The sequence below is a fragment of the Anastrepha ludens genome, chromosome 5 (assembly GCF_028408465.1).
Source record: "Anastrepha ludens isolate Willacy chromosome 5, idAnaLude1.1, whole genome shotgun sequence".
Taxonomy (NCBI): domain Eukaryota; kingdom Metazoa; phylum Arthropoda; class Insecta; order Diptera; family Tephritidae; genus Anastrepha; species Anastrepha ludens.
Genome location: NC_071501.1, coordinates 24828133 through 24852559, shown reverse-complemented (window position 1 = coordinate 24852559; position 24427 = coordinate 24828133). Strand labels below are relative to the sequence as shown.

The following is a 24427-nucleotide window of genomic DNA, read 5'->3' as shown; positions in this document are numbered from 1 at the left end:
AGCGCGCGGACCGCTCTCTACTTAGTTAATGGGCTGTAGAAACTATTAATATTTAATTCGCATGAAAATTTCACAGGATAGTCTTAAGATACTATACTTTCGAAATATCGAAAAAACAAAAAATAGATTTTTTGATATTTCTAGACCACCTTAAGCTCTATCATAAAATCTAGAGCAGCGGTAGTAAACAGGCGGGGTTAATACAGATTACCAAATTAGCAAAGCGCTTTACTACTTCAAAATTATAGAAGTGAACACTGATGTGGGAGCTTTGTTTGCGAGTATGCAGATTGTTTGTTCTTTGGCAGAAGATAACTCGTCTTGCTTCTATACGCCACCCCCAAGCCAATCCGATTCATTCAATTTGGAAATAGCAGGACCTGCGGCGAGGTTTTTGCGATTCAATAAACACTCTTTATTCTGTATCCACTATTCTATTATAATCTATATCTAAATCTTTTTTGTAGGAATCAACTAGAAGTCTCCTTCTGCCAGCTTCTTCAAGCTCCATGCCGCTTTCGTTTTTCCTACTTCGTCGTACGCCAATCTTCACCTAGCATTGGTAGCCGCAAATGAAAAGTACTTCTCGAAAATATGGTCACCATTGAGGCCACCTTGAGTCACAGCTGCAGCGAAGGTTGGAGTTTGCCACAGAGTTTCTATTGCCAGTAGTTTAAGTTCGACAACTTTAAAATTTATCGAAGTTGAGTTTTATTAAAAATATGATTTTCAATCTATTGATTTTATTTTGCCTTAATCCTATATACCGGTACATCCATTTTTGTAGCATCCATTTTCGAAGCCCGTCTTGCGTCCATAACTTTTTAGTAAAAGCAAAAGAAAATGTAATGAAAAGTTCCAAACATTCGAGAACCAGTTTTTTCAATATGCCACAAAAACACATATGCAGGTATGTATGTATATGTTCATATGTACGTGTATGCATGCACAGTCTCTCACACCAAGAAACACAGTTACATATACAAATACAAAATAGCTTCAAAGCTAACGAGATCGACCAGCCAGCCAACAAAACTTCAACTTCGACTATGAAAATCGCTTTTGGCACAAAAAGAATAACTCCAAAAAATGTTCAAAAAAAATAGCTTACAAACAGTCATACAATGCATGCATATTAAGCCGCAGGCTAAGCAGCAGCAGCTATTATATACATACATATATATACAAAAACAACAATGAACATTCATGCCATGACTACAATAACAAACCGTGAGGCCACTTTGAGGAATAGAAAATCAACGAAAAAGAAAATGGGGAATATGAAACACATACCTGTATATATATATATATATATGTGTGTGTGTGTGTGTGTACAAATGAGAGATCAGAGTTGAGGGGCTGCTTTAAGACAATAAATCTCGCGGCCACATAAAGCTCAGCGAAATATTTTTCAGTGACTAATACAGGGCGCGTGCGGTAATTGAGGGCAATTTGAGAGTATTTTTAATTAGACAACTTGAGAGTAGAAATAATTAACTTGTATTTTGAACAAAATTTAATGAAACTTCACGAATTTTTTATACAACATAAACTTTTTTATGCCTATAAAATCATTCAATAAAATTTCCATTAGTTGCAATAACTTCCTCGATTCGCGTTCGGAAACGGTTGCATGCCCGAGTTAAATGCTCTTTACACATATTAACCATAATAGTATTAATTGCAGCCTTCAGAGAAGAAATGGTGCTATGAGAAGGTTTATTAGTTTCACGCTCAACTCCGTCTCATATGTAGTAATCCAGTGTATTAAGGTTTGGAGAGTTGAATCGCCATAAGTTCGGTGTTATGTGGCCATGGAAGTTTTCAGCCATCTAATCTTGTGGCGCCATCGCTTTGCAGAGTCATGCTAAAAGATGCACGGGAGTGTATGCGCAGATTAGCCTCAGCTTACCGCACTGTCTCGGGCGCTGCAGTCTTTGTGATCAGCGGGGAGCTACCCGTCTACCTCATGGCCCAGAAACGAATGGATGCGTGGAACTCCAAGAAGAAACACGTCATCACTAGCGTCGCGGAAAGGAGATGCCAAACCATGCAGCGGTGGCAAATACGACGGGACACTGAACCGAGTGGAAGATGAACGGCATAGCTGATTCCATCAATAGGCAAATGGATCCAAAGGAACTTCAGGGAAGTGAACTACTTCTTACTCAGTACCTCTTGGGCCACAGATACTTACGGAGACATCTATATCGCATGGACTAGGTAAGCGATGCGAAGTGCATATGCACACATTTCCAGTTGAGACCGATGGCTCGCGGAAAGAGATGCTCTAAAGAAGTAGATTGGCAAAATCGCGCCGATAAATATAATTAGCAAAATGTTCGAATGCGAAGACAGCCGGAACGCGTTAAAGAAATACATCAAGAACGTACTACGGGAAAAAAAATTGACCTCGACACAGTGCAACAAAGCGAAGCCGCACAGATGGAGACACAAGAAGACGAGCCTAAAGCATGAAAGCTAGCTACAAATATGGTGGACCCAAGCGTGGGTGAATAGAATTGGTCCTTTATGGATGCCGTTCGAGGCCCTCCCAAAGGAGTTCCGGAAAGGGTGTCTCCCCAAAAGGAGCGGAGGGATTGTTTCGGTGACCACACCACGCGATGCAGTAGACGACGGTCGCTGTAAGTGCGAAGGCATTTTGAACCCTATCTCACCCACCAAAACAGAAATAAAAAAAAGCCTTGGTGTAAGGCTTGGCTTCCTACACAACTCTTCGCCATGCATCTCGGTCCGTAGCCATACTACAGTAGTTCATCGCTGCTATGTTTCGCAGATCGTCCTCAACGTCGTCTAACCATCTTTTCTATAGTCGCCCTCTTAGGTTTTCACCATTCGTGCGGACATCCGAAACCTAGCGAAGGACTTTTTCATCTGGCAATCTGCAAACGATTCTAGCGCACGGTGGCTTCCCCTTGTAGAAATTCCTCTAGCTTATTATTATTTATATATCTGATGCGATATAGACCATTTTCTTCTCGTACTGAACCCAGTATTCTTCTCAAGCTGTGATATATGCAGCAGAATTCACAACACCTAAAACCATAAACGTGGCTGGAAACTTCATGTGTATGACAACAGGAACCTCTATAGGATTGAAGCACAGCCGTCTGCGATTTCTGAGGTAGATCGTTTCGCTTTTGTCAACATATTTTTCGTTCGGCAAAAATCATAACATCTCAGTCGGATTACTCGCCGTTCTCATGTTTGCTTCGACTTAAACTATCTTCAGCTCATAACGGAGGATTTATACCGGAGATCTTCATCGACAACTGGAAGGATAAGCCACTCAGAAGCATTAGACTCCTGCACAAGGGACCTCATTGATTGTTTTTGAAGGATCCTCGTCAAAGAATAAATCCTGCAGATCGGATAGTATCCGGACGTTCCTCGTGTTTTTTGCGTTTTGCAACAGATTCTGCATTGCTGCCCGATTATTCCAATTCACGACGATCTTTAAGAATGAATGGCTGGGCGCACTTAATAAAATTAGAGATTTCTAAATCGGTGCGATTAACATAACGGTACTGCATATCTCTTCATTTCTTGAATTAAGTTGTAGCTCTCCATGTCTTTTCTGAAAGCGAGCAAAAAGAAAAAGAATGGTTTCGGGAAGTTATAGCAACGTATATGAATTTCCTCAACTACCGTATGCACCCTGTATATATGAAGAATATATGTATCGGTTTATATGTCTGTATTTATGTGCAGTTGGTAGATCTGTTATATGTACGTAGGTGTGTATGTTTCTAGTCCCTAAAAACAAAGGTAATCAAATCAAAAAAGTGAGAAGAAATCAGTTATAAAAACGTGATTAATGCAAAAAAATATTAGGGAACAGTAAAATAGGAGGTTTTGTGCATGTATGTGTGTAGGTACGAGTATGTACGTTTGAAATTTCATTTTTAGTACATATTGATAATTGTGCAAGTATTTGTACTTGAATGGTATACAAAAAGGGTAACCGTAAAAATACTGGATTTCTATTGTAAAAAGCATGAATATATACATACACATACACATCTTTTTGAGAGTAAGTATCTTTTATAATAATAAACTTTAATTTTGCAGTTAATTATTGAGCTTAAGACTTCAACATTTCTTCACACAGATTTGCAGAAAAAGTTTAAAGTTTGCAGTCGAGCTGCGAGGTAAAGTAGATATGAGTGTTGATGAATTTGAATGTGAAATTTACGACTGAAAATGGATGAATGTATAGAGTGGGCCAGTAAGTCATAGACAGAATGTGCGGACAGAAACAGGCAAAACAATTTATATTTCCTTCTAGAACAGCGTCAACTAGGCTCCTAAACCAAGAAAGAAAGGATTTACGAACTCTATACGAGACATTGTGGTCCACCCTATCTTTTCAGGAGACGAGCATTAGTAGAAATTAGCCGTTTTTTCGAGCCATTGCAAGAGGAGCACTCACACACATAGACTACCTAGGTGCGCCTCTGAATCCATTGATGATGTGGCATAAAAAGTCTGAGAAAGTGCTGAAACTCATTATAAGCTTCCGATTAGAGGCTCAATAAACCATATTAGAGGTCGCAGTGAACAATTATTCGAGAATAAGACCCCTACAACTGGCGTTTATTGACCTCTTCATTCATCCCAAATCACTTCCCGCCGAAATATTTCTTCATATTTGGAAACAGAAAATAGTGGCTTGGTATTAAATCTGCATACATTTAAAGATTTTGCTGAACGAACGAGCGATCCGTATACGAATTCAGGCAAATTTCTCCATTACAACTGCAGACTTGTTCGCCATTGTCGCCAGGTCAGTTAATAAGTTCGAGCGTTTTTTAAAGGTGGTTTTAAAATTAATAAAAAAGATGTTTAAAGTATTTTTTAATCAATAATATATTTTCCTTCATTATTTACAATGCCTTCTCAACGTTTAGGCAAATTTTTAATTCTCTGCTCAAAAAATTGTTTGCCCTTGGAGGCAAAATACGCTTCGATATCCCTTTTTTTAGCTTCTTTTAAGGAGTAGTTCTTGTTGCTCATATGGGATTGAAGTCCACGGAAAAGGTGATAATCACAAGGAGCAATATCCGGAGAGTATGGTGGTATCTCCCATTCGAGCTCGTTCAGCTTGCCTAATGTTTGCCTTGCGGTGTGAGGTCTTGCGTTGTCGTGGTGAAACAAAACTTTGCGTCTATTCACCAAAGACGGTCGATTTTTCTTAAGTGCCTCATTCAGGTTTGATAGCTGATGGGAATAATAATCAGCAGTTATCGTCTGGTTTGGTTCCAGAAGTTCATAATAAACAATACAGGCCATATCCTACCAAATAGACTGAGGAGAATCTTCTTGGGGTGAAGGCCATCTCTAGGGGTCGGTTTAGGTATTTCATCTTTATCTAACCATTGGCGTTTGCGAACATGATTATTGAAAAGGGCCCATTTTTCATCACCAGTAACGATACGGTTCAAAAAACTTTCACTTTCAAGCCGTTGCAGCAGCTGAGAACACACATTCACTCTCTGCTGAAGGTTGGCGACGGAAAGTCTATGCGGAACCCATTTTCCCCAGCTTTGAAACTTTTCCCAACTGAACCAGGTGCCTGTGAACTGTTCCATGCGATGAATTTAACCTCTGAGCTATCATATCCACTGTCAAATTTGGCTCAGCTTCCACGAGTTCGTGCAAGGCGTCGGAGTTAAAGACTTCAGGGCGACCAGCGCAGGGCATCCTCCACGTCGCAGTTACCACTTCGGAATTTTGAAAACCACCGTGAACAGTGTTTATTTCTGCAGCAGCAGTTGTTGCATTTTTACCACTTTTATAAAAAAATACAAAATATGCCTCTTATACGCGTTCGAAGATTCCATTTTATTTTTTAACAACACGTGCTTCTATCCTCGATTAAAATCACTTGTTGAATGCACAATATATCAAATAGTTCCGTTATATTCCGCGAATAATTTTTTGTATGCAAAAATCCTACAAAATTGAGATTACGGGTAAAATACGCACGAACTTATAGACTGACCGATAGTTGTGTTGATACAATAGACCTTTTTTCGGCATCAAAAAATATTTTTTTTTCTTACTCTGAATAATTCAAGCATATGTCGATTTGAAGGTAATCGATCATTCACATTAACTATCACATCACGTCAAGTCCTTGTAAACCAATAGAGCCATCTCGGTCTTCTTTGGCTTCGATTCATTATGAGAAGTCCACAGCCTCGGTTACTTCTTGGTATCTACTCTCCTGTTGACACCAGAAAGCACATGTGCTGGAGTATATGGGTCCAAAACAAAGCGGTCTGTGCCGATGGGTAGTGTTTGCAGGATCCTCAAAGCGGAAGTGTATGCTATCTGTCTATGTACAAAGATCAACTTAGACAGAAACCTCCGGAATGAGTAATTTCCATTCTGAGCGACAGGCGGCAGTCGAGGCGTTGTCTACCTTTGAGGTTGAGTCCTCATTGGTCCTTGACAGAAATTCCACATCATAGATCAGTTAGATCAACCTTTCATACATATAACCGTCAAATTATTCAAACTTAGATTCTTAAGGGTCAAAGAGTATTGTATATATATTTTCAAAATAATGGTGTCGATATGAGATTACTCTGTTATATGCCAATATCTACCAAAAATGGTCAGTTATATATCCTGGCAAATCATTTTTGAGTTTAATTAGTGGTACAACACTCGTGTCTAAGGGGATTCGCCGCGTTCTAAGGATTTCCATCTTCGTGATAATATATATAATAATAATAAAATATATAATAATCCATTACGACTCCTAACATACCGATCAACTTCGATTATTTCTGTGATTTTAAGTTTCGACATTTTCTTTAACTTCAAAAAATGCCTGAATGGAATCGACGAAATTAAAATCGCACGTAATTAGCTGTTACAGTATCGGCACCATAAATACCATTCACAATTTCAACGGTCTGCTTTGCATTTTCATCTTTTCGCCTTTATCAAAGAAAAACTATAAAATGTACCGAATTTTCTCTTTGTTGACTTCCATTTACTTCCAATTCACAAAAAACAGCAAAAGAATTTTTTTAGTGTGAAATGCCACCTTGACAACGATAATTTAAAGTTTATTCCTCGTTTTATCGATCACTACAGCCAACCATCCATACCGAGAAAATAATGGGTTCCTTTTTCCACAAACTAATATTAACCGTCCTCGTATAACAATAAGCATATCTGTGTGATAAGTCTCACAAGCACTAGTAAATTTAGTAGCATTCTGATGTCCAAAATTACCTAAAAAAGATTCGCATGCTTATAAAGTTCAGTTTTCCATGTAGGGCTAAGGAAAGTTTTCCTTTCCTAAGGACCGCTTTCATTATTATTCCAAAGGATTTTTCCAGAAGAAAGGTGTAACAAGTCTTAGTTCCAAGAATATAAATTTGGGCTACTCCAGAAACCTGTCCAGAAAGTGGGTCCACTTGGGCGAAAGAAGTTTAGTTCATCTTTGTGATACCATTGCAAGGGGGAAAAAGAGGTTAAGGAAAGCGATAGGACGAAAAGGAGAGGATGCCTACAAAATGTGAGAGCTGAGATTTTGTCACCCTCAGAATAACCCTCGAACGACTCCGATTCACATGTGGCACTCTGTGTGGTGTGCGATTTCTTCAAGTTGAATTTCATATTTCTGGTATTCCTTTTTAATGAAAGTTTAATAAAAGCAATTATTAAAAAATTTTAAAAATTTTTTTTCTTTCCGGAACTAGAAAGAGAAAGGACTGCAGAACTGGTTCTGTCGAGGATAGAAAAAGGATTGGCATACCAAAAACTGCACGCCGAACATCCTTCAACTTCCATATCTCGACGTTCTCTACAATTAGGCTTTTCTGAATCGACTGATAGGCGGATAGGCGGATACCGGTAGAGGGGTTCATGGTAGACATATGAATGGTGTCACTTTTCTCATATAATTGTTAGGAGTCGTATTTTGAATGAAAACCTGTGTAAAAGAATCTAAATTTGTACATGTTTTATTTTAAGGGGTTAGGGTTAATCAGAGGCCCAAAAAATGATGATTCTCAATCACTGTTTTTTGCTAGTCAGTTGCTTTATTTTACACAAGTAAGAACATGGCTTTAATACTTGACTTTAGCAAAATTATGAAAAAAATTTAATAATTGTAAAAGTTATCACTGTTTGTGTAGAGTCCGTTTCTCCAGACGTCTCTTGCGGTGATCATCACAAGTCCTTGGAGATTCATCTGAAATCAATCAGACAAGAAGAATTTGTTTTGTTTGTTTCAAAGTTAACAACGGCCTCAGGAAATATTTTTCAGATATTCGAGAAAAAAACCGACAATTAATGGTTAAACAAATCGAAATTTTTGAAAAAAACATCCTTCGATCAGGCATGAATTTTTTATGTTTTTCAATAGCGGAATAAATTTTATTGAAATCTGCCAAGCGGTTTTTAAGTTACAGTGATCATCAGTTCAAAAAACATAGTTTTGAGAAAAACGCATTTAAAGTTTTGCTACTTGCTCTCGAACGCTCCGAACGGCTTTTGTTAATTGCTGAATAACTCTAAAAGTATTTGTCAGATTCACTTTAAATTTCCACACAATATTTTTAAGATATTATACTTTAAGAAAATGCAAAAATTCAATTTTTTTTAATTCTGCCTACCCCTAACCCCTTAAAACAATATCTGGTGGCGTCTTTTGAAAACCCCTTTATATATAAGTATGTACTTCATTATATTAGAAACATACAAAAACTAATTTATTCCACGCAAAAATACAAACATTAATGTGTGCTCTCTTGAAACTCGGTTTGGAGTAAAAGATCGCCTGCAGCGTTTAAAAACCCAGCTAAATTGAGGTGTTAGTTTGGAAAAGCCATGAAGCACATAAAATCAAATAGTAAAACCTCTTAGTGGACATGAAAGCTGATACATTCGAATGCTAGTTAATAACCTTTAGCTTGGCCCATATATTTGAATTGCTTAAGCAACTTTCATTTCACGCTTTAATGCATTTAACGGTGTTCAGTTTTATTTTCTATTTATAAACGAATAAGAAATAATTAATATTGACATAAACTGAAGAAGTGAATATAATTTACCTATGCACTTTGGTTTATTCATCGCACCAAAGGCGCTTTGTAACTTTTGTAACGTAATGTAATAGGGTGGCCATATAATTTTAACAGAAAGCAAATTTATTGTAAATAAAACAACAGTGTCATTATTTTAAAGCTAACTTCAAGTTATAATGTGTGGAACAGTACTTCATTCATATGGCCGCCTCGGCTTTGCTGGCAGTGCTTCACGCGTCCGGTAAAATCCCTGATGTAGGCTATTAATTGAAGTCCTAGATTAGATTAGAGATTATCTTCTCTTGGCAACAAGTGCAACTTTGAACTAAGTATGTAGGCAATTGAGGAGTAATTTTCTCTCTCGATCAACAACAATAGCACTTTCTAGTTTTGTAATCATGCCATTCTACTTGTATTATATGGCGCAGAAGAATATTGGACGATGACATCGTTTGGATTGTTCGAGAGAAAGATTCTGTTAAGGAATTTTGAACCATTGCACTTTAGCGAAGGCAAATTATGGTACGACCGTTATGGCGGTCATAGTCAAATTCGTTGGGGCGTGACTACCATTCGGAATTCAGAGAGAACGCAGGTTCGAATCTCGGTGAAAAATGAAAATGAAGAAAAAGTTTTTTCTAGTAGCAGTGGCCCCTCGGCAGGCAATGGCAAACCTCCGAGTGTATTTCTGCCATGAAAAAGCTCTTCATAAAAAAATATCTGCCGTTTGGAGTCGGCTTAAAACTGCAGGTCCAGACGCACACCACAAATAAGAGGAGGAACTCGGCCAAACACCCAAAAAAAAGGGTGTACGCGCCAATTATATATGTATATATACAGTCTGTGTCAAAAGAAAAGAACCGGTTTTTTTTTTGTAACTTCAAGATATATTTCTTTCTGCTTTTTGCTGCATAATAGTGTCGGTAGGTTAGTGTCGTTCAAAACTTTCCCGTAAACGCAACCAAACAAAAATGAGTGAGTAGTACGCGAAGCGTTTTGAGGCGGTATTTTTCTGCACGCATACGAGAGGGCCGAAATTATCTTACACCATGGCTGCAAAAGTAGTTTAAAAAATCAAAAAAGTTTGTTGGGATGTGGAATCAGCGGAATAAGGTGTACAAAAATGTTGATGACTTTTCCGAGCGCGGCTTGAAGCGAGTGACGACAAAGAAGAAGGATCACTTTCGTCCAACTTTTTAAGCGGGACTCTTCTTTGTGACCACGTCAAGCAAAGTTCCCAGTTTTTGCTGAAAAGGGGATAGATGTGAGTATCAACATCATCGAACGTCGACTGAACAAATCCTACCGTCCCACATCATCAAAACCACTGCTCACGGAAAAACAAATTGAGAAGCAACAAAACAAGAAAATGGCGTCACAGTATTGGACTGACCTTCCCAGTCCCCTGATGACAACCCCATTGAAAATGTGTGGGGAACTATGAAAACGCATCTTGCCAGAAGACCAGTCCATGATTTAAAGCAACTCGTGCGTCAAGTTTGCAAAATCTAGTCTACGCAGAAAAGCTGGTTCAAAGCATGAAGAAAATGCCAGGCTATAATCGACAACGAATAACTTACAGCTTATTGTGTAATTTCGACTCGGAGTTTTGTATTGTACATAATTTTTTTACTTCATGAATAATCGTGCAAAAAAGAAAACATTCAAAGGTCGAGGACCGCCATCCTGAAATTTTGAGTAAACTAAATAAACTTTTCCAAAATCTTTTGTATGTATACATAACATGTACATAGGTATATTAGGGGAAAAGATATCCATTATTTTTGCGTGATACTTTTGCGCAAATGGTTTTAAAATTGTTTTATAGTCGATCTTTAGCTCCTGGGCGATACTACGAGTACTAATATGCCGGTTAAATTTTATTTTTTATTTTATTTATTTATTTAACATCAGAAATGGCCGAGCGGAATCGACGAAACCAAAATTGCACGTAATTAGCTGTCACAGCATCGGAACCATAAACACCATTCAACATTTCAGCGGCCTGATCAGCCTGGCTTGCAGGATTCGATAATATCGAAGGATATTAAAAATTGGATGACCTTCACCAGCGGTTAACAGAACCGTAACTCAGTCATCGCTCGGAATCCACATGTACGCAACTCCTCTCCTTCGCCCCACCCTTTTTTCTCTCTCTTTTCGTTCTATCAGTTTCCTTCACCTTGATTTCCTTACAATCGTATCGCAAAGAATAAATTTGATTTCTTCGTCCACGTATGTCCACACTCTAGGTAACCATTGTAACCTGACCTAACCTAACCTGGACCAATGACGAAATTTCAAGAATTCAGATTTTTTTTTTGGTTTTGCTTAAAAGATGTGCTTGTTTACTACTCCCGGGAGCATAGGGCCTCAACAAGACTCTTCCATCGTACACGGTTCTGTGCTGTTGTTTTTGCACCATTCCGGGTAATGTCGGCATCTGCTAGTTCGCGCAGCATCGACCTTCTCCAAGTGTTTTTTGGTCGACCGCGACCTCTGCTTCCTTGCGGGTTCCAGTCCAGTGCTATTCTCGTGATGCTATCTGGTGGTTTTCGCAATGTGTGACCTATCCTTTGCCACTTTCTGCATTTTATTTGCCTAAAGATGTGTTCCTAAATCGTTAATCTCCACAGTGCGTCGTTACTGATGGTGTTTAGCCAGAATATTCTACAGATGATGAGCAGGCATTTGTTGACGAAAGATTGTAGCCTCTGTGTGATGGTGTTAGAAACCAACCATGCTTCGCTTCCGTTCAACAATACTGCCTTTACGCATGAGTCGAATATGGGGATTTGCGAATTTCCCCTTACCGTATGCATTCTGCTCTACCATCTGCCGTGATGATGCAGCCGAGGTAGCAGCAGCTTTCGACAAATTCCATCGGGCATCCGTCAACCAATATCTGCCTTGCGTTATTATGGTTAACTCTCATAGCTTTGGTCTTGGCGATGTTGACCTCCAATCCGACAGTGCGTGCCAGTGCGACTAGTCTCTCCGCCTACACTTGAATGTCAGAGAGTTTGTGAGAGAGGAGACAGATGTCATCGGCGCAGTCCAGGCCTCAAGATGTCTTGGGAAACTGGTATCGTACCAGGACACAATTGAAATGACATACTCAAAGAATTTATGTGGGGGAAATTTCTAAATAAATCTATTTTGAACTCTGGCGCAGGGGTCTTCTGCACCAATTCGTACCGTATGAAGCTCGCTTTCCCCGAAATGAAATTTTTCAACCCGGCCAGCAGTTATAACCCGAATTAATTTTTACCCGTGGACTTGAAACTTTAACGGTATATTAGCAGTTGCATCCTGCAAGGAAGTATAAATGAATTTTTGGGTAAGAAATAATTTTATCACATGAAAACTTTTTCACGACTTCATTTGAAAATTTAGATTTTTTTTTCCAACAATTTTTAAATTCCTAAACTTTTGAGATATCGATCACTACAGCCATCTACTGAGAAAATAATGGATTTATTGTCCCTCAAACTAATATGTAAAGCGTTCACGGCTCGGATATACATACATTGAATTTAAAAAAAAAATTAAAAAAAAAAAATTTATTTAAAAAAAAAATTAAAAAAATAGGTATCCCATTTTTTTTAACTCAAAACAAATTTAGGGGATAGCATCACGAAAAAAAAAACAAATTTTAGTAAAGATACTATGTATACTAGTACATCTACCAATTAAACTTTCAGCCGCTACAACTCACCCTTTAATGGAGCTTATCGAAACGAATGCAATATTTATACATTTTTCTGCTAGTAATTCGATTCGTTCGATACATTCTAATAAGGAATTCTAACATAAGAAACCCACATGCACATAAGTATTTGCCTTGGAACTCACCTTGCAACTTCTTCTCAGTCTCCCAAAACTTCTGCAATTCGGTGAAATATTTATCCAGAATGAAAACTTTTGACAGGCCTAATGTGGCCATCGTTGATTAACATTTGTCTTCAGTTTTGTCACGTTGTGAATGTACACTACTACCGACGCAAGCGAAAACACACACAGCTGCATGCGCGCCCATATACGACTACAGAAATCGCGCTAGTAGAATAGGTTTGAATCAGGAATCAGGTTGTTGCTTTTTCGTATTGCACTCCTTTCCTGCGCCGTAACTGCTGATGAGCCTTTTATGGATGAGAAGATACGAGTAGTGTGAAAATTCACTATGTGTGTGTGTGTGTGTGTGTGCGAATGATTGGTAGCGTAGTTGTGTGGTGGTGGCGCCTTCAAATTGGGCAGAACTCGTATAAGTATCGCATGGAATGGCAGAATCGAAATGGAATTCGAAAATATTCACCACAAATTGCGCACGGCGTCGAGCAAAGGGCGGCCACGGCAACGGCAAAGGCAACGACGCGCAATGTGTTGCAATAGCGCGAACGGGAATAAGCAAACAAGTAAATACGTACGCGACTGGAACACGGCTGTTTAGCTAACTTTAACGCGGCGCGACAGTGAATTCAAATCTTGTGGATACCACGAAAATGTGGCACATTGATGTCGTTGTTGCAGGCGCTGTGCACAGAACAGGTTTATACTTGCATGGTGTGGACCGCGCACATACATACAGACATAAAATCGGTAAGCAACAACAACAACAGCGGTGCTGAAATAGGAGTGATCGGGATAGGTGGCAGCGGCGACGGCGCGGAAGTTGCCAAACTGTATCTATTACTCGCAACGCGCGCGGTTGCCTCAAATGAACACTGCCTTGTTGTTGTTAATTTTGTTATTGTTTTTTTGTTTTGTTTGGTGTCGCTTGTGGTGCTCCAGCTTCCTTTGCACAGGAATTTGTGCGCTTATGGCCTCCAGTGATGCACCACAACAAGTGAAACTGCCAACACCACCAATACAGTTGCAAGGTGGAGAGCAAAAGCACTACAACAACAAAGATGCAGACGCGCGACGAGTGACAGTCCAAACTGTGCGACGCAAAAACACAACAACAAAAAATGTTATAAAAAATAAATAATAAAATAAAAAAAACAAAAATAGCCTAAATCGTAAACGAGGACGTGGGAAGCGTAAGCGGCTGAGCGGGTGGCGTACGAATCCGAAATACCGCAGCGTCTGGACGTTTGCTGCCTACCTCGAATACTTTTCTTGATTGCAGTAATGCTTTTGATTATTCGTTACGTTTGATTATTGTTATTGTTTTTGTTTTGGTTGTTTAGTTTTTTTCTTTGTTTGCTTATTGCGCTCTGCTTTGCTTTGTCTTCGCTGTAGGATTAGTCGTGCTTTGTTTTTGTTATTGTTGTATTTTCATACCTCCACCTTTTTGTTTTAGCAACACTTTTCAGAACTGGTAACTTGTCCGGCAGCTCCACACACTGCGCTGTGCTGCCGATCAGACAGGCAAACCGATCAACGGATACACACAACACCGAACGGGCAACAACTCACGCACACACAAACACATACATACTTATATGCGCCAGCGAACTCTTCTTAACTGGCATATTGGACACCGCCACCACACACCATTGAAATGGCATACACAGCCACATACATACGGACACTTTTGTGGATACTCCTATGTGTGTATATGCAAAGCGATGGATATAAATTTTTCCAAGTAATAAATTTTCAAATTTTTTAAAGCACTTTAATGCTGCAAATTACTGCTACTTTGCATTCAACACTTCAAATGAATTTTTTCTCACAATACTCAAGCGCACTTTTGCTCACTAAATATTTTCAATTTATCTGCATATATGCAACTAATTTGTCATTTATATGTACATACATATATATTTGTTTTTTTTTTTGTCTCAATTTAAATACTCAAAAATTAAACACCCGTCAAGCACATCTTAACACTCTCACTGCTCTCTCAAGACTAACAAAACGCAAATTGGCTTAGTTCTCTTGTGGCAAAAATGTTTACCTGCGCGCAATGTCACCACAAAATACTCGTTTTGTGCCGCGACCACCACCATGAGCGCTACGCTGAGCTGTAGCAACAGGTCGTGCATGCGCCATTGGCTCTGCTCTCGTCACAACACCTGAGCGCGCACACTCCCATACCGTCAACCGCAAACAAACCAACCAAAGTGATGCAAAGTGCTGGAGAGCAATGCTTAGGCTGCTGGCCACAATAAGCTCTCAGAGCTCGAAGTGGTTATTGGCAACAGGTAGTCAAGGCAATTTTTAATAGACAAACAACATGGGGAGAGCGCAAACGATTGCTTGTTGCACGTGGAGCACAACAATGGTCTAGTGGCTGTATGTGTGGTAGTGATGGAATCAGCTGCATTAATTCTGATTTCATGAAATTCTAACTAAGCTCAAACAAACTACGAGTTCACTTGCAAGTGCCTATAAGTATGCAACGTTTTACCGATCCTAACTGTGACGTTTGTTGTGATCATTACACCCTCGCAAATAGAAGTGATAAAAAATCATGTTGCTGAGGTGAATTCAGGATTCAACATCTATTAGTTGATGCATTTTCAATTGTATTTCCTTCGCTTCTTTTAATTTCACTTATTTCCTCTTCTTCCGTTACTCTAACGACTAGACTACGCAAAAATTGAGGAGGTCAACAAAGCACGATAGTCGCTTATCCCCAAGCGAAGTTAGTGATCTACACCTTAACGAAGTTTTAGGTAAATCTTTCTCAAGAATGTAGCTGTCTATAGCAGCCACGGCCAGAAAGAGCCCGTGTTTTGAGAAGTAGAAAACGACATGGCACACGGGGATGATCCCCCGAGGGCAGAGAAGCGGTCAAACCGCTGAAGCTCTAGACGAATTGATATACCTAAGAGTGTTACTGAGGGAATCAGTTTCGTGGACGATTGGAAGTTGAGTCAAGTTATTGTCTAACAATGCCGGGTGAAGGTGTACGGCGTTGCTCCTTGTAAAAAATTAAAAGCGACCGCCGTAGCCGAGTGGGCTTGTGCATGATTACCATTATATTGCTCTGGGTTCATTTGTGAGCTTGCAACATCAAATGATAGATTGCCTGCAACAGCAGACAATGGTATCGCTGCCATAAAAAAGCTTCTCATAACGCCATTTACCAATCGGACGTGACATAGAACTGTAAGTCCCTTTATTTTTAAGGCAGCATTAAAAATAGAACTTAGAGCTCGGTCCTACTGAGAATTTACGCTGCACTCCCATTGTAGACGCGACTATTCTTTCCTCATGCCAGTAACGCTGAAGTCGCAACGAATACTTTACAAACTGAAGTGGTACAGTTTGGCTTGACGGCACGATTATGCCAGCGGAGGGACAAACTATATAAGGCCACAGTGGTCCGGCGGAGAGCACTAAACAAGGAGAGGAACTAGTCGAGAATTGGAGGAATATAAGGATCAGAATAATTCGACTTATAAGGTTTTTGATGTCACATGGATCAATCAGACATAGAGACAAAAAGATCTTAAGTGAAATTAAGTGGCTTCGACTTTTTGGAATCTAGTCTAATTTAACTGATAACACGATTCAGTTCACCTAATACCTCCATACGACGTTCCATCTTCATTTTCTCGCTAGATAGGAGCCAATTCCTGGTAGCCTACATAGTAAACAATATTATATCTTACCAATGGATCCAGATTAGGTATTGGAAATGGAGCCGAGCTCTTACAAGAGTAACTGCAAATTAATTACCGCAGAAAGTTAACCTATGCGGGCTTCTAGTTATAAGCCAATAGTATCACTACTAAAGAAATACCTTGTGGCCGCTGTATCCATTCGGCGTGGTGTATGACTACCATTCGGAATTTAGAGAGAACTTAGGTTCGAATTTAGGTGAAAGATCAAAACTGAAGAAAAAGTTAATAGCGGTCGCCTCTCGGCAGGCAATGACAAGCCTCCGAGTGTATTTCTGCCATGAAAAAGCTCCTCATAAAAAATGAGACGCACGCCATAAATAGGAGGAGGAGCTCGGCCAAACACCCAAAAAGGGTATATATATAAATATATACAAGGTGGCCCAAATAAGAAGTACTAATGTCTAAAGACTACTGCCTAGCAGTATGCGCAGTTGCTCCATCTTGTTGAAACCACAAATTAGGCTACTGCCCCGTTATTAGTCGCAAAAAGTTTTCAATCAATGTTCTGTAAGAAGCTCCTAAAATCGATTCAGGCGTTTCTTTCTCATTTTCGAAGAAATATGGACCGATAACTCTAGTGGAAATAACACCGCACCAAACAGTACATTTAGATGGGTGCAACTGATGTTGGTGTGTTGCCCTTGGATTTTCTGAGCCCAACAATCTACAGTTTTGTTTGTTGACATAACCATTCAAATGGAAATGCGCTTCATCCGACATCAAAACATTATTTAAAAAATCAATTTGTGTGGCTAATTGTGTAAGAATAGAAAAACTCGATAATTTTAACGCGTTGTGTTTTACTGTAGGGTTCCATAATAAATTTCCAACAATTCAATTATAACCTACAATACAAAAAGAGAAAAATAAATATGTCAAAAAATACAAACGTTATTTGTGCTTAACAGGTCTTATTTGGGCCACCCTGTATATGTATATATATAATATAGGGGGGATAGTTAGGAGGATGCGTTTAGAGTGTGGTTCTAGACCTTTACCCAGCCAGAGCAGGACAGCTAAGGAGAAGATGCTGAGATGATTCGACCTCATCCTCCATACATTCGACGCAAAAACGACTCGAGGTAATTCCAAGTCTCCCGCAAGATTTGAGAGGTGACCTTACAAGTGTGTGTACTTAACCAGCGCTTGCTGAGTTAGCGTAAATCTCATATTTCCAGGAGCAGACCGATCCCAATTCTCTACCTTCACGGAGAAATCCCCTTACATGTCCCTTGTCTGGCCAGCTTATCCGCCTCACAGTTTCCCCCCATCTCGCTATAACCAGGAACCCATATGAGGCTTATGTCAAAGAATTCGGACGCAGACGAAAGTGAGGCCTGGCATTCGTTGACCAGTTTCGAATGCACCATCACTGACCCGAGGGTGCCTATTGCCGCTTGGCTGTCTTAGTAAATATATACTTTCCTGACTGTTAGTACGCATGTGAACAGCCAATCATCTGCCGCCTTGATTGCGGCTATCTCTGCCTGGAACACACTGCAGTGGTCCGGTAACCTGAATTTGAGTCTGATGGGGAGCTCTTCGCAACTTTTCCTTCCAACTTCGCCAACTTTTCCTTCCAAGTTCGATCCATCCGTGAACAAGTTCACCAGGCCCTGTCCCCAAGTGTAGCATCTCGTCCACTCTTCCCTTGATGGAATATGAGTGAAGAAAGTTTCGGTTGTATATATTGATACATACATTTGACATATTGAGACATTGATCCGTTGACAGGGGATGAACCCAAAGTTTCTAAGGATGCTTGAATGCCCATAAGTGAGGTTGAGCCTATAGCCCGACTTAAATATGATACTACAAAAAAAAACCAAACATAATCTAAACCAACAATCCAAACTCATTTGCAAAATCGGAAAGTTCGTATAATTTTATTCGGATCTTATCGAAAAGGTCTCAGTTCTAGACAGAATAACTTTCCTAAACAGATTTCGATACGATTAGTACAGCAAAATTGCTGCAAAATTCCGTTGTCGGACGTAATAGAGTGAAAATTTGAGGGTAAAAGCCGGGATGGTAGAAATTTTCTTTGTTGAATGATATAGTGGGGAGAAGGATTTGAGAGCTGAACATTTTTTCAGCGATTTTTGAGCGTCATGATGTTGTAAAGGGTTTTATAAACAGCCAAATACAGCATCCCAGTGGTAGATCAACCGCCTTATTCGCCCGATCTTGTGCCGCTTGACTGCTAACTTCTTCTTAAGATGATATTTGTGTTAAAAGAAACACTAGTAGAAAAGAACATTCTAGATTAGATAGAATGTTAGAAGACGTTAGTACAATGAAGATGGAAATAAATACGTACTAAATCAAAATAAGATATTTACAGCGACATTCTTGATATTTAATAACCACACCTCATTTATGGCGTCACTCAGAGTACGTCCTTTTTTCACATGCTTGCCCATGTTTGGAAATAGACTTGTAAAAAGGACTTAAAGGGACTTTAGAAATGTAGGTTCATCGACGAGAAATGTATTGCAAAGGTTTTGTGGTTACATCTCGCTTGTTGCTCAACTTTAGAAAAAAACTTAAAAGTAGTATGAGTTCCGCTTAGAGGAAAGCAGAGATCTGGTAACGAAAAATGAAGGCGGGGACTATAAAAAATTCTATTAATTTCATTAAGAGACTAAGTAATGGGAGCTAAGTAATGAAGTTTACTCAGCGAATCTTTGCGCTACAGCAGCAAAAGTTCTCAAAAGAACTTCCAGCAATCCCTTCTCTATCTTCGAAAAAACCAGTGTTTTGAAATTTTTTTGGCAACCTCCAAATTATCGACTCACCCGGGCGATTATTTTCAGCAAAATCATCATTAATTTTGCGATTTTATTTTTAAAGATCGGTAATTTTCATAATAAATTTCACTAATTTTAACGCGTTGTTCTAAATCATATAAAATTGTATATCTGTCCACTTGATAAATATCAAAGATGCCATAAAAAAGGTACTGTTTAGGAATTATTCACTACTGACATCTAGGCGTCACTTTTGCGAGACCCTTTACTATACGAAACAGTTGCTAGTATAATATATTTCTTGATAAAAAAAGTACTACGAAGCTTTTATGGAAATCCATTTCCAAATCCATTTTTACCTCATAAGGATTTATCCCAAAAAACATTTTCCCATCAAAAAAGTTCTCACAACTTTCGATTCGAATTTCGCATAGCAGATATTTCTGTAACTTAATTGACAAGAATTCGTATGAATGGCTAAAGCTAATAGCAAAAAAGTAATAACATGAGAATTTCAGCACGTTGTTGCAATTAAAATACTCTGACATCATGGCTGCTATTGTTCTAAATTTTTGACACGCGATCGTATTGCACTTACCTGTGGCAGCAACATTAGACAAAACCTTTGTTGTTGTTGTGGTATTGCATGCTTTCTTGTGCTTTACCAGCGGCAATGTATAAAGGTTTCGCAATTCTGCATTTTTTCGCTGCTGCTGCTGCTGCTGTTGCTGCTCCAGCTCCGTCTCATCGTCGGCTGTTATTGTCACCTTTACGGCCTTCGTTGCAACTACAGACTGTTCAGCAGCTACAGTGACGGGTTGCTGGTGGCATGCTACAGTCGCTGTTTTTGCATTCTTTGGCTTGGGTTGCTGCAATAATGCAGCAGCGCTAAAAAAACAATCATAGCAATTTTTTTTTTGTTATTGAAACTCCCATTAGTACATTTTTAGAGTGCACCGAATGAAACTCACCTGATCGCTTGCTGATACTGGCAGAAAAAGTCCGGACGTATGCGATGCCGACGCAGGAAATTATCGCAAACAACGCGCAGCATGTCCGGGTTCGCCGTCAATCGTACACGAATGCCATAATCGCCACCATTCGCGCTGTCGCTGCTGCTGAGGCTGAGACTGGGACTATCAGCCGCTTCGCCATCGCTTTGACCCGCCTGAGGTTGTTGTGTAAATTCTTCGCACTGCGGCAGTATGTCACCCAAGGTGTCAAGAATATTGGTGAAGAAACTCGATGTGGAATATGGAAATGATACGATGCCATTGCCGCTAATTCTGTCATCGCTACTACCCTCGGCACTGCCACTGCCACTACCGCTGGTTGCACCTGCACTCCCTGAGTGTGAGCCTTTGCGTTGCTGTGGATTGTGCGGAAGTTTAACTTTGGTTTTGGAACATTTACTTTTGTTGGTGTTGTTGATAACTGTTGCACACTCATCTAGTGGTTGTTGTTCGACTATGGGTGCAGTCTCAGGTATGCCGTGTTCGTCATAAGTCTCATCCGGGAGCAACATATCATTTTGATTGCGAAGATTGCCGCAATGTTATTTTATAGAAATCTATTTAAAATTAGAAAAAAATAGGTGTTAATAATAAGAGCGTAATTCAAAAACAAGATTGCGTTAGTTGTATCATTAACAATGACCCAAATCTGTCCTAAAATATTGGCTATCACTGAAGTAACACATGAAAGATGTTACAAGTATCTCTATCACAAGGCAGCTTTGGCGAAGTATCAATGAAAAAATATCTAAATCTCTGACCTCGCTTTGTCATTCTTCCATTGACACACTAAAGCTCTTATTATGAAACGCTGCTCACTGGGAATTCACCCCAAGAAAATTTACTTTCTTTCAAATGACTTTTGCCGTAGCTGCAGAGATAGGAAGAAGGGGGAGAGCGCCCGCCATTCGGCTACTTCCGACCATCTCGGCTACTTCCGAACACCAGCAAAAACGCGACATCGGTAATTTACTTAACACTTTTTAGGATGCCTTGCGGGCAGGGCCAGGTAATTAAATAAAAATTTTCCGTATTCCATCAATAAAATGGCGATGAAATTAGAGAGACGGAAATCGAACTATCAAACCATAAGCAAATAAACTAGAGGCGCACGGTGCAGAGAATACGAAGGGTGGAAATATCCGCAAACTCTATCCCGGTTTTTGTTTTTTGTCGGGACAACTAGCAAGTACAGCACTCAGCCAACGTTAAGTCCATTGTGCTGGACTGGGGTTCCCTTTTTAATTTTATTTGAATTTATCCGACCTCCGAAGAAATCTGAGTAGATCTTGCGGTGCCAAGGAGCCAAGGTGGTCGCTTCTTAACACATCAGTACCAAAGACCTCAAGCCTGGTTCGAGCGAATGCTGCTACACAGAAAGTGATCCGCCATCTCATCCTCCTCTCCACATGCTGGGCAGAGTGTTTCACCAACGCAAGGTCTCAGATGTTTGTAGTGACTTGCCAAAAAACCCGGGAGCTGGGCTGGGAAGTTTTAATGCATCCGCCATATAGCGGACCTGGCACCAAGCGATTACCACCTTTTTCTCTCATTGCCAAACTTTTTGAGTGATAAGAAATTCGTAACAGCAGAAGATTATGAAAATCGAATATTATGTAGAGTTTTTCGTCGATAAGGGCCAAAAGTTCTATGAGAGAGGCATTATGAAGCTACCTTTAAAATGGCAACAAATTCTGCAACAAACAGCAACGGTGCATATTTGACCCAAATCGGACAAGCCGAAACAACTTAAATAAGGTTTTGAATTTTACGCAAAAATAATGGATTTACATACTTCGAATTATAGTAGAACAATCAGTTGAGTGGCGCTCCCCGTTCTATATGCTGTTCGTCGACTTCTAGAAAGCGTTCGACACTATCAAACGAGACGCGAGGCGAGGCTAGCACTGAGTAGAAAGGGAGTTCCCGCCAAGATAATAACCTCATCGAAGTTTTCTACGAGAACTCTGAACAAAGGCGATATCAGCGATCCATTCACAACGAACGCAGGCATAGGTTGCCCTCTTTCGCCACTTCTCTTCACCACCGTCCTTGATGACGTCATGAGCTAACTGACCCTGCACAAAAAAGGCATCGTATGGAGTTTCACCAGATATCTTGAGGACCTGGACTTCGCCGATTCTCTCACAAAATCTCTGACATACAAGCGAAGGCGGACAAACTAGTCGCGCTGGCACGCACTGTCGGACTGGAGATCAACATCGCCAAGATCAAGGCTATGAGAGTTAACCACAATAACGTAAAGCAGATATTGGTTGACGGATGCCCGATGGAATTTGTCGAAAGCTGCTGCTACCTCGGCTGCATCATCACGGCAGATGGTGGAGCAGACGAAGATGTCAACTGCATACTAAACAAAGCAAGGGCGACATTCGGGCGAATGCATACAGAATGAGGGAGTTCGCAAATCTCCAAGCGCACTAAACTACGAATATTCGGCTAAAGCATGAAGTCCGTACTGTTGTACGGAAGCGAAACATGGCTGGTCTCTAACACCATCACACAGAGGCTACAATATTTGGCCGACAAATGCCTCCGGATCATCTGTAGAATATTCTGGCCAAACACCATCAATAACGATGCACTGTGGAGATTAACGAATGAGGAACACATTCTTAGGCAAATCAAATGCAGAAAGTGGCGATGGATAGGCCACATGTTGAGAAAAATACCAGATAGCATCACGAGAATGGCACTGAACTGGAACCCGCAAGGGAGCAGAGGTCGCGGTCGACCAAAAAACACTTGGAGAAGGTCGATGTTGTGCGAACTAGCAGAAGCCGACATCACATGGGACGGTGCAAAAACACAGAACCTTGTACGATGGAAGAGTCTTGTTGGGGCCGAGAGGAGTGAACAAGGAAAAAAAAGTTATTTAGAATATGACACTGTGGTATGGCTCGATTAAGTGATACCAGCGAAGCAATTGGGCTACTTCGAATTTCACTAGGGTTATCGAAGCTGACAGTGGAACTTAATTAGATTGGACCCCATCCTACTTCGAAACAAATAGAAGTGAAAAAGGTAGAGAAATGGTAGCTAATTTTATTTACAGCTGACTCATCTCTCTCTCAGACTCTACAAGACTCTCATCATGCCCGTCCTAACGTATGGCGCAGAAGCGTGGACGATGACAACAAACATCCGATGAAGCAACGCTTAGAGTGTTCGAGAGAACGATTCCACGCAAGATTTTTGGACCTTTGCACGTTGACAACGGCGAATATCGCAGGCGATGGAACAATGAGCTATATGAGCTTTACGACGACATAGATATAGCGCAGCGAATAAAGATCCAGCGGCTACGTTGGCTGGGTCATGTCGTCTGAATAGATGTAAACGTTTCGGCTCTGAAAGTATTCGATGCGGTACCAGCTGGTGGTAGTAAAGGAAGAGGAAGGCCTCCTCTGCGTTGGAAAGATCAGGTGGAGAAGGACTTGGCTTCACTTGGTGTGTCCAATTGGCGCCGGTTAGCGCGAGAAAGAAACGACTGGCGCGCTTTGTTAAACTCGGCCAAAATCACTTAAGCGGTTATCGCGCCAATTAAAAAGAAGAAGACTCATCATGGAATCACGGCGTGCAAGATGCAACCTAAGCAAGTTGACTGGCAACAATTAAAAGAGAAAATAAGCGTAAATTTGTTTTAAGCATCTGCTCATCTGTTCAACTTATATTCACTACTAACAATAAATAAGTCGCATTAGAAGTGAAATTAATATGCGCGCGCAGGTGTGGTCCCGGCAGGCGTCTAAATTTATTAACTTGTGCCAACATAAAACTACAAGCGGCACATTTGTTCGACGCCTTTCGGTGCATTCTTTTTCGTTTTTAAATTGCCACGCAATGCGACTTACAAGCAAACACATTGAGTGCAAATATTGCAGCCAAACCACTATAATCGACACATTTTCCTATCACTTGCCAACGCCCACAGCAGCAGAGTCTGCCAACTGCTGCGTCTAAGAGCAGCGTCCTCTATCTGCCACGTTTGT

At 40.2% G+C, this 24427-nt stretch overlaps 1 protein-coding gene across 2 annotated transcripts in view; it reads right to left on the bottom strand.

Annotated features, from left to right (window-relative positions):
- LOC128864307 (myosin-G heavy chain) overlaps positions 1 to 20950 on the bottom strand; it is a 55377-nt gene extending 34427 nt beyond the window's left edge. The window contains exons 1-2 of one of the 2 annotated variants that reach the window (XM_054103909.1): positions 20373 to 20950; positions 20000 to 20289 (exon numbers count right to left, since the gene is read on the bottom strand). In XM_054103909.1, coding sequence (XP_053959884.1) covers positions 20000 to 20289; positions 20373 to 20926 — 844 coding nt within the window. In that variant the 5' untranslated portion in view covers positions 20927 to 20950. Of the gene's footprint in view, positions 1 to 12926; positions 13214 to 14602; positions 14904 to 19999; positions 20290 to 20372 lie in introns of those variants that run through there. The other variant, XM_054103910.1, reaches the window with a different exon arrangement.
- Positions 20951 to 24427: the final 3477 nt, after the last annotated feature.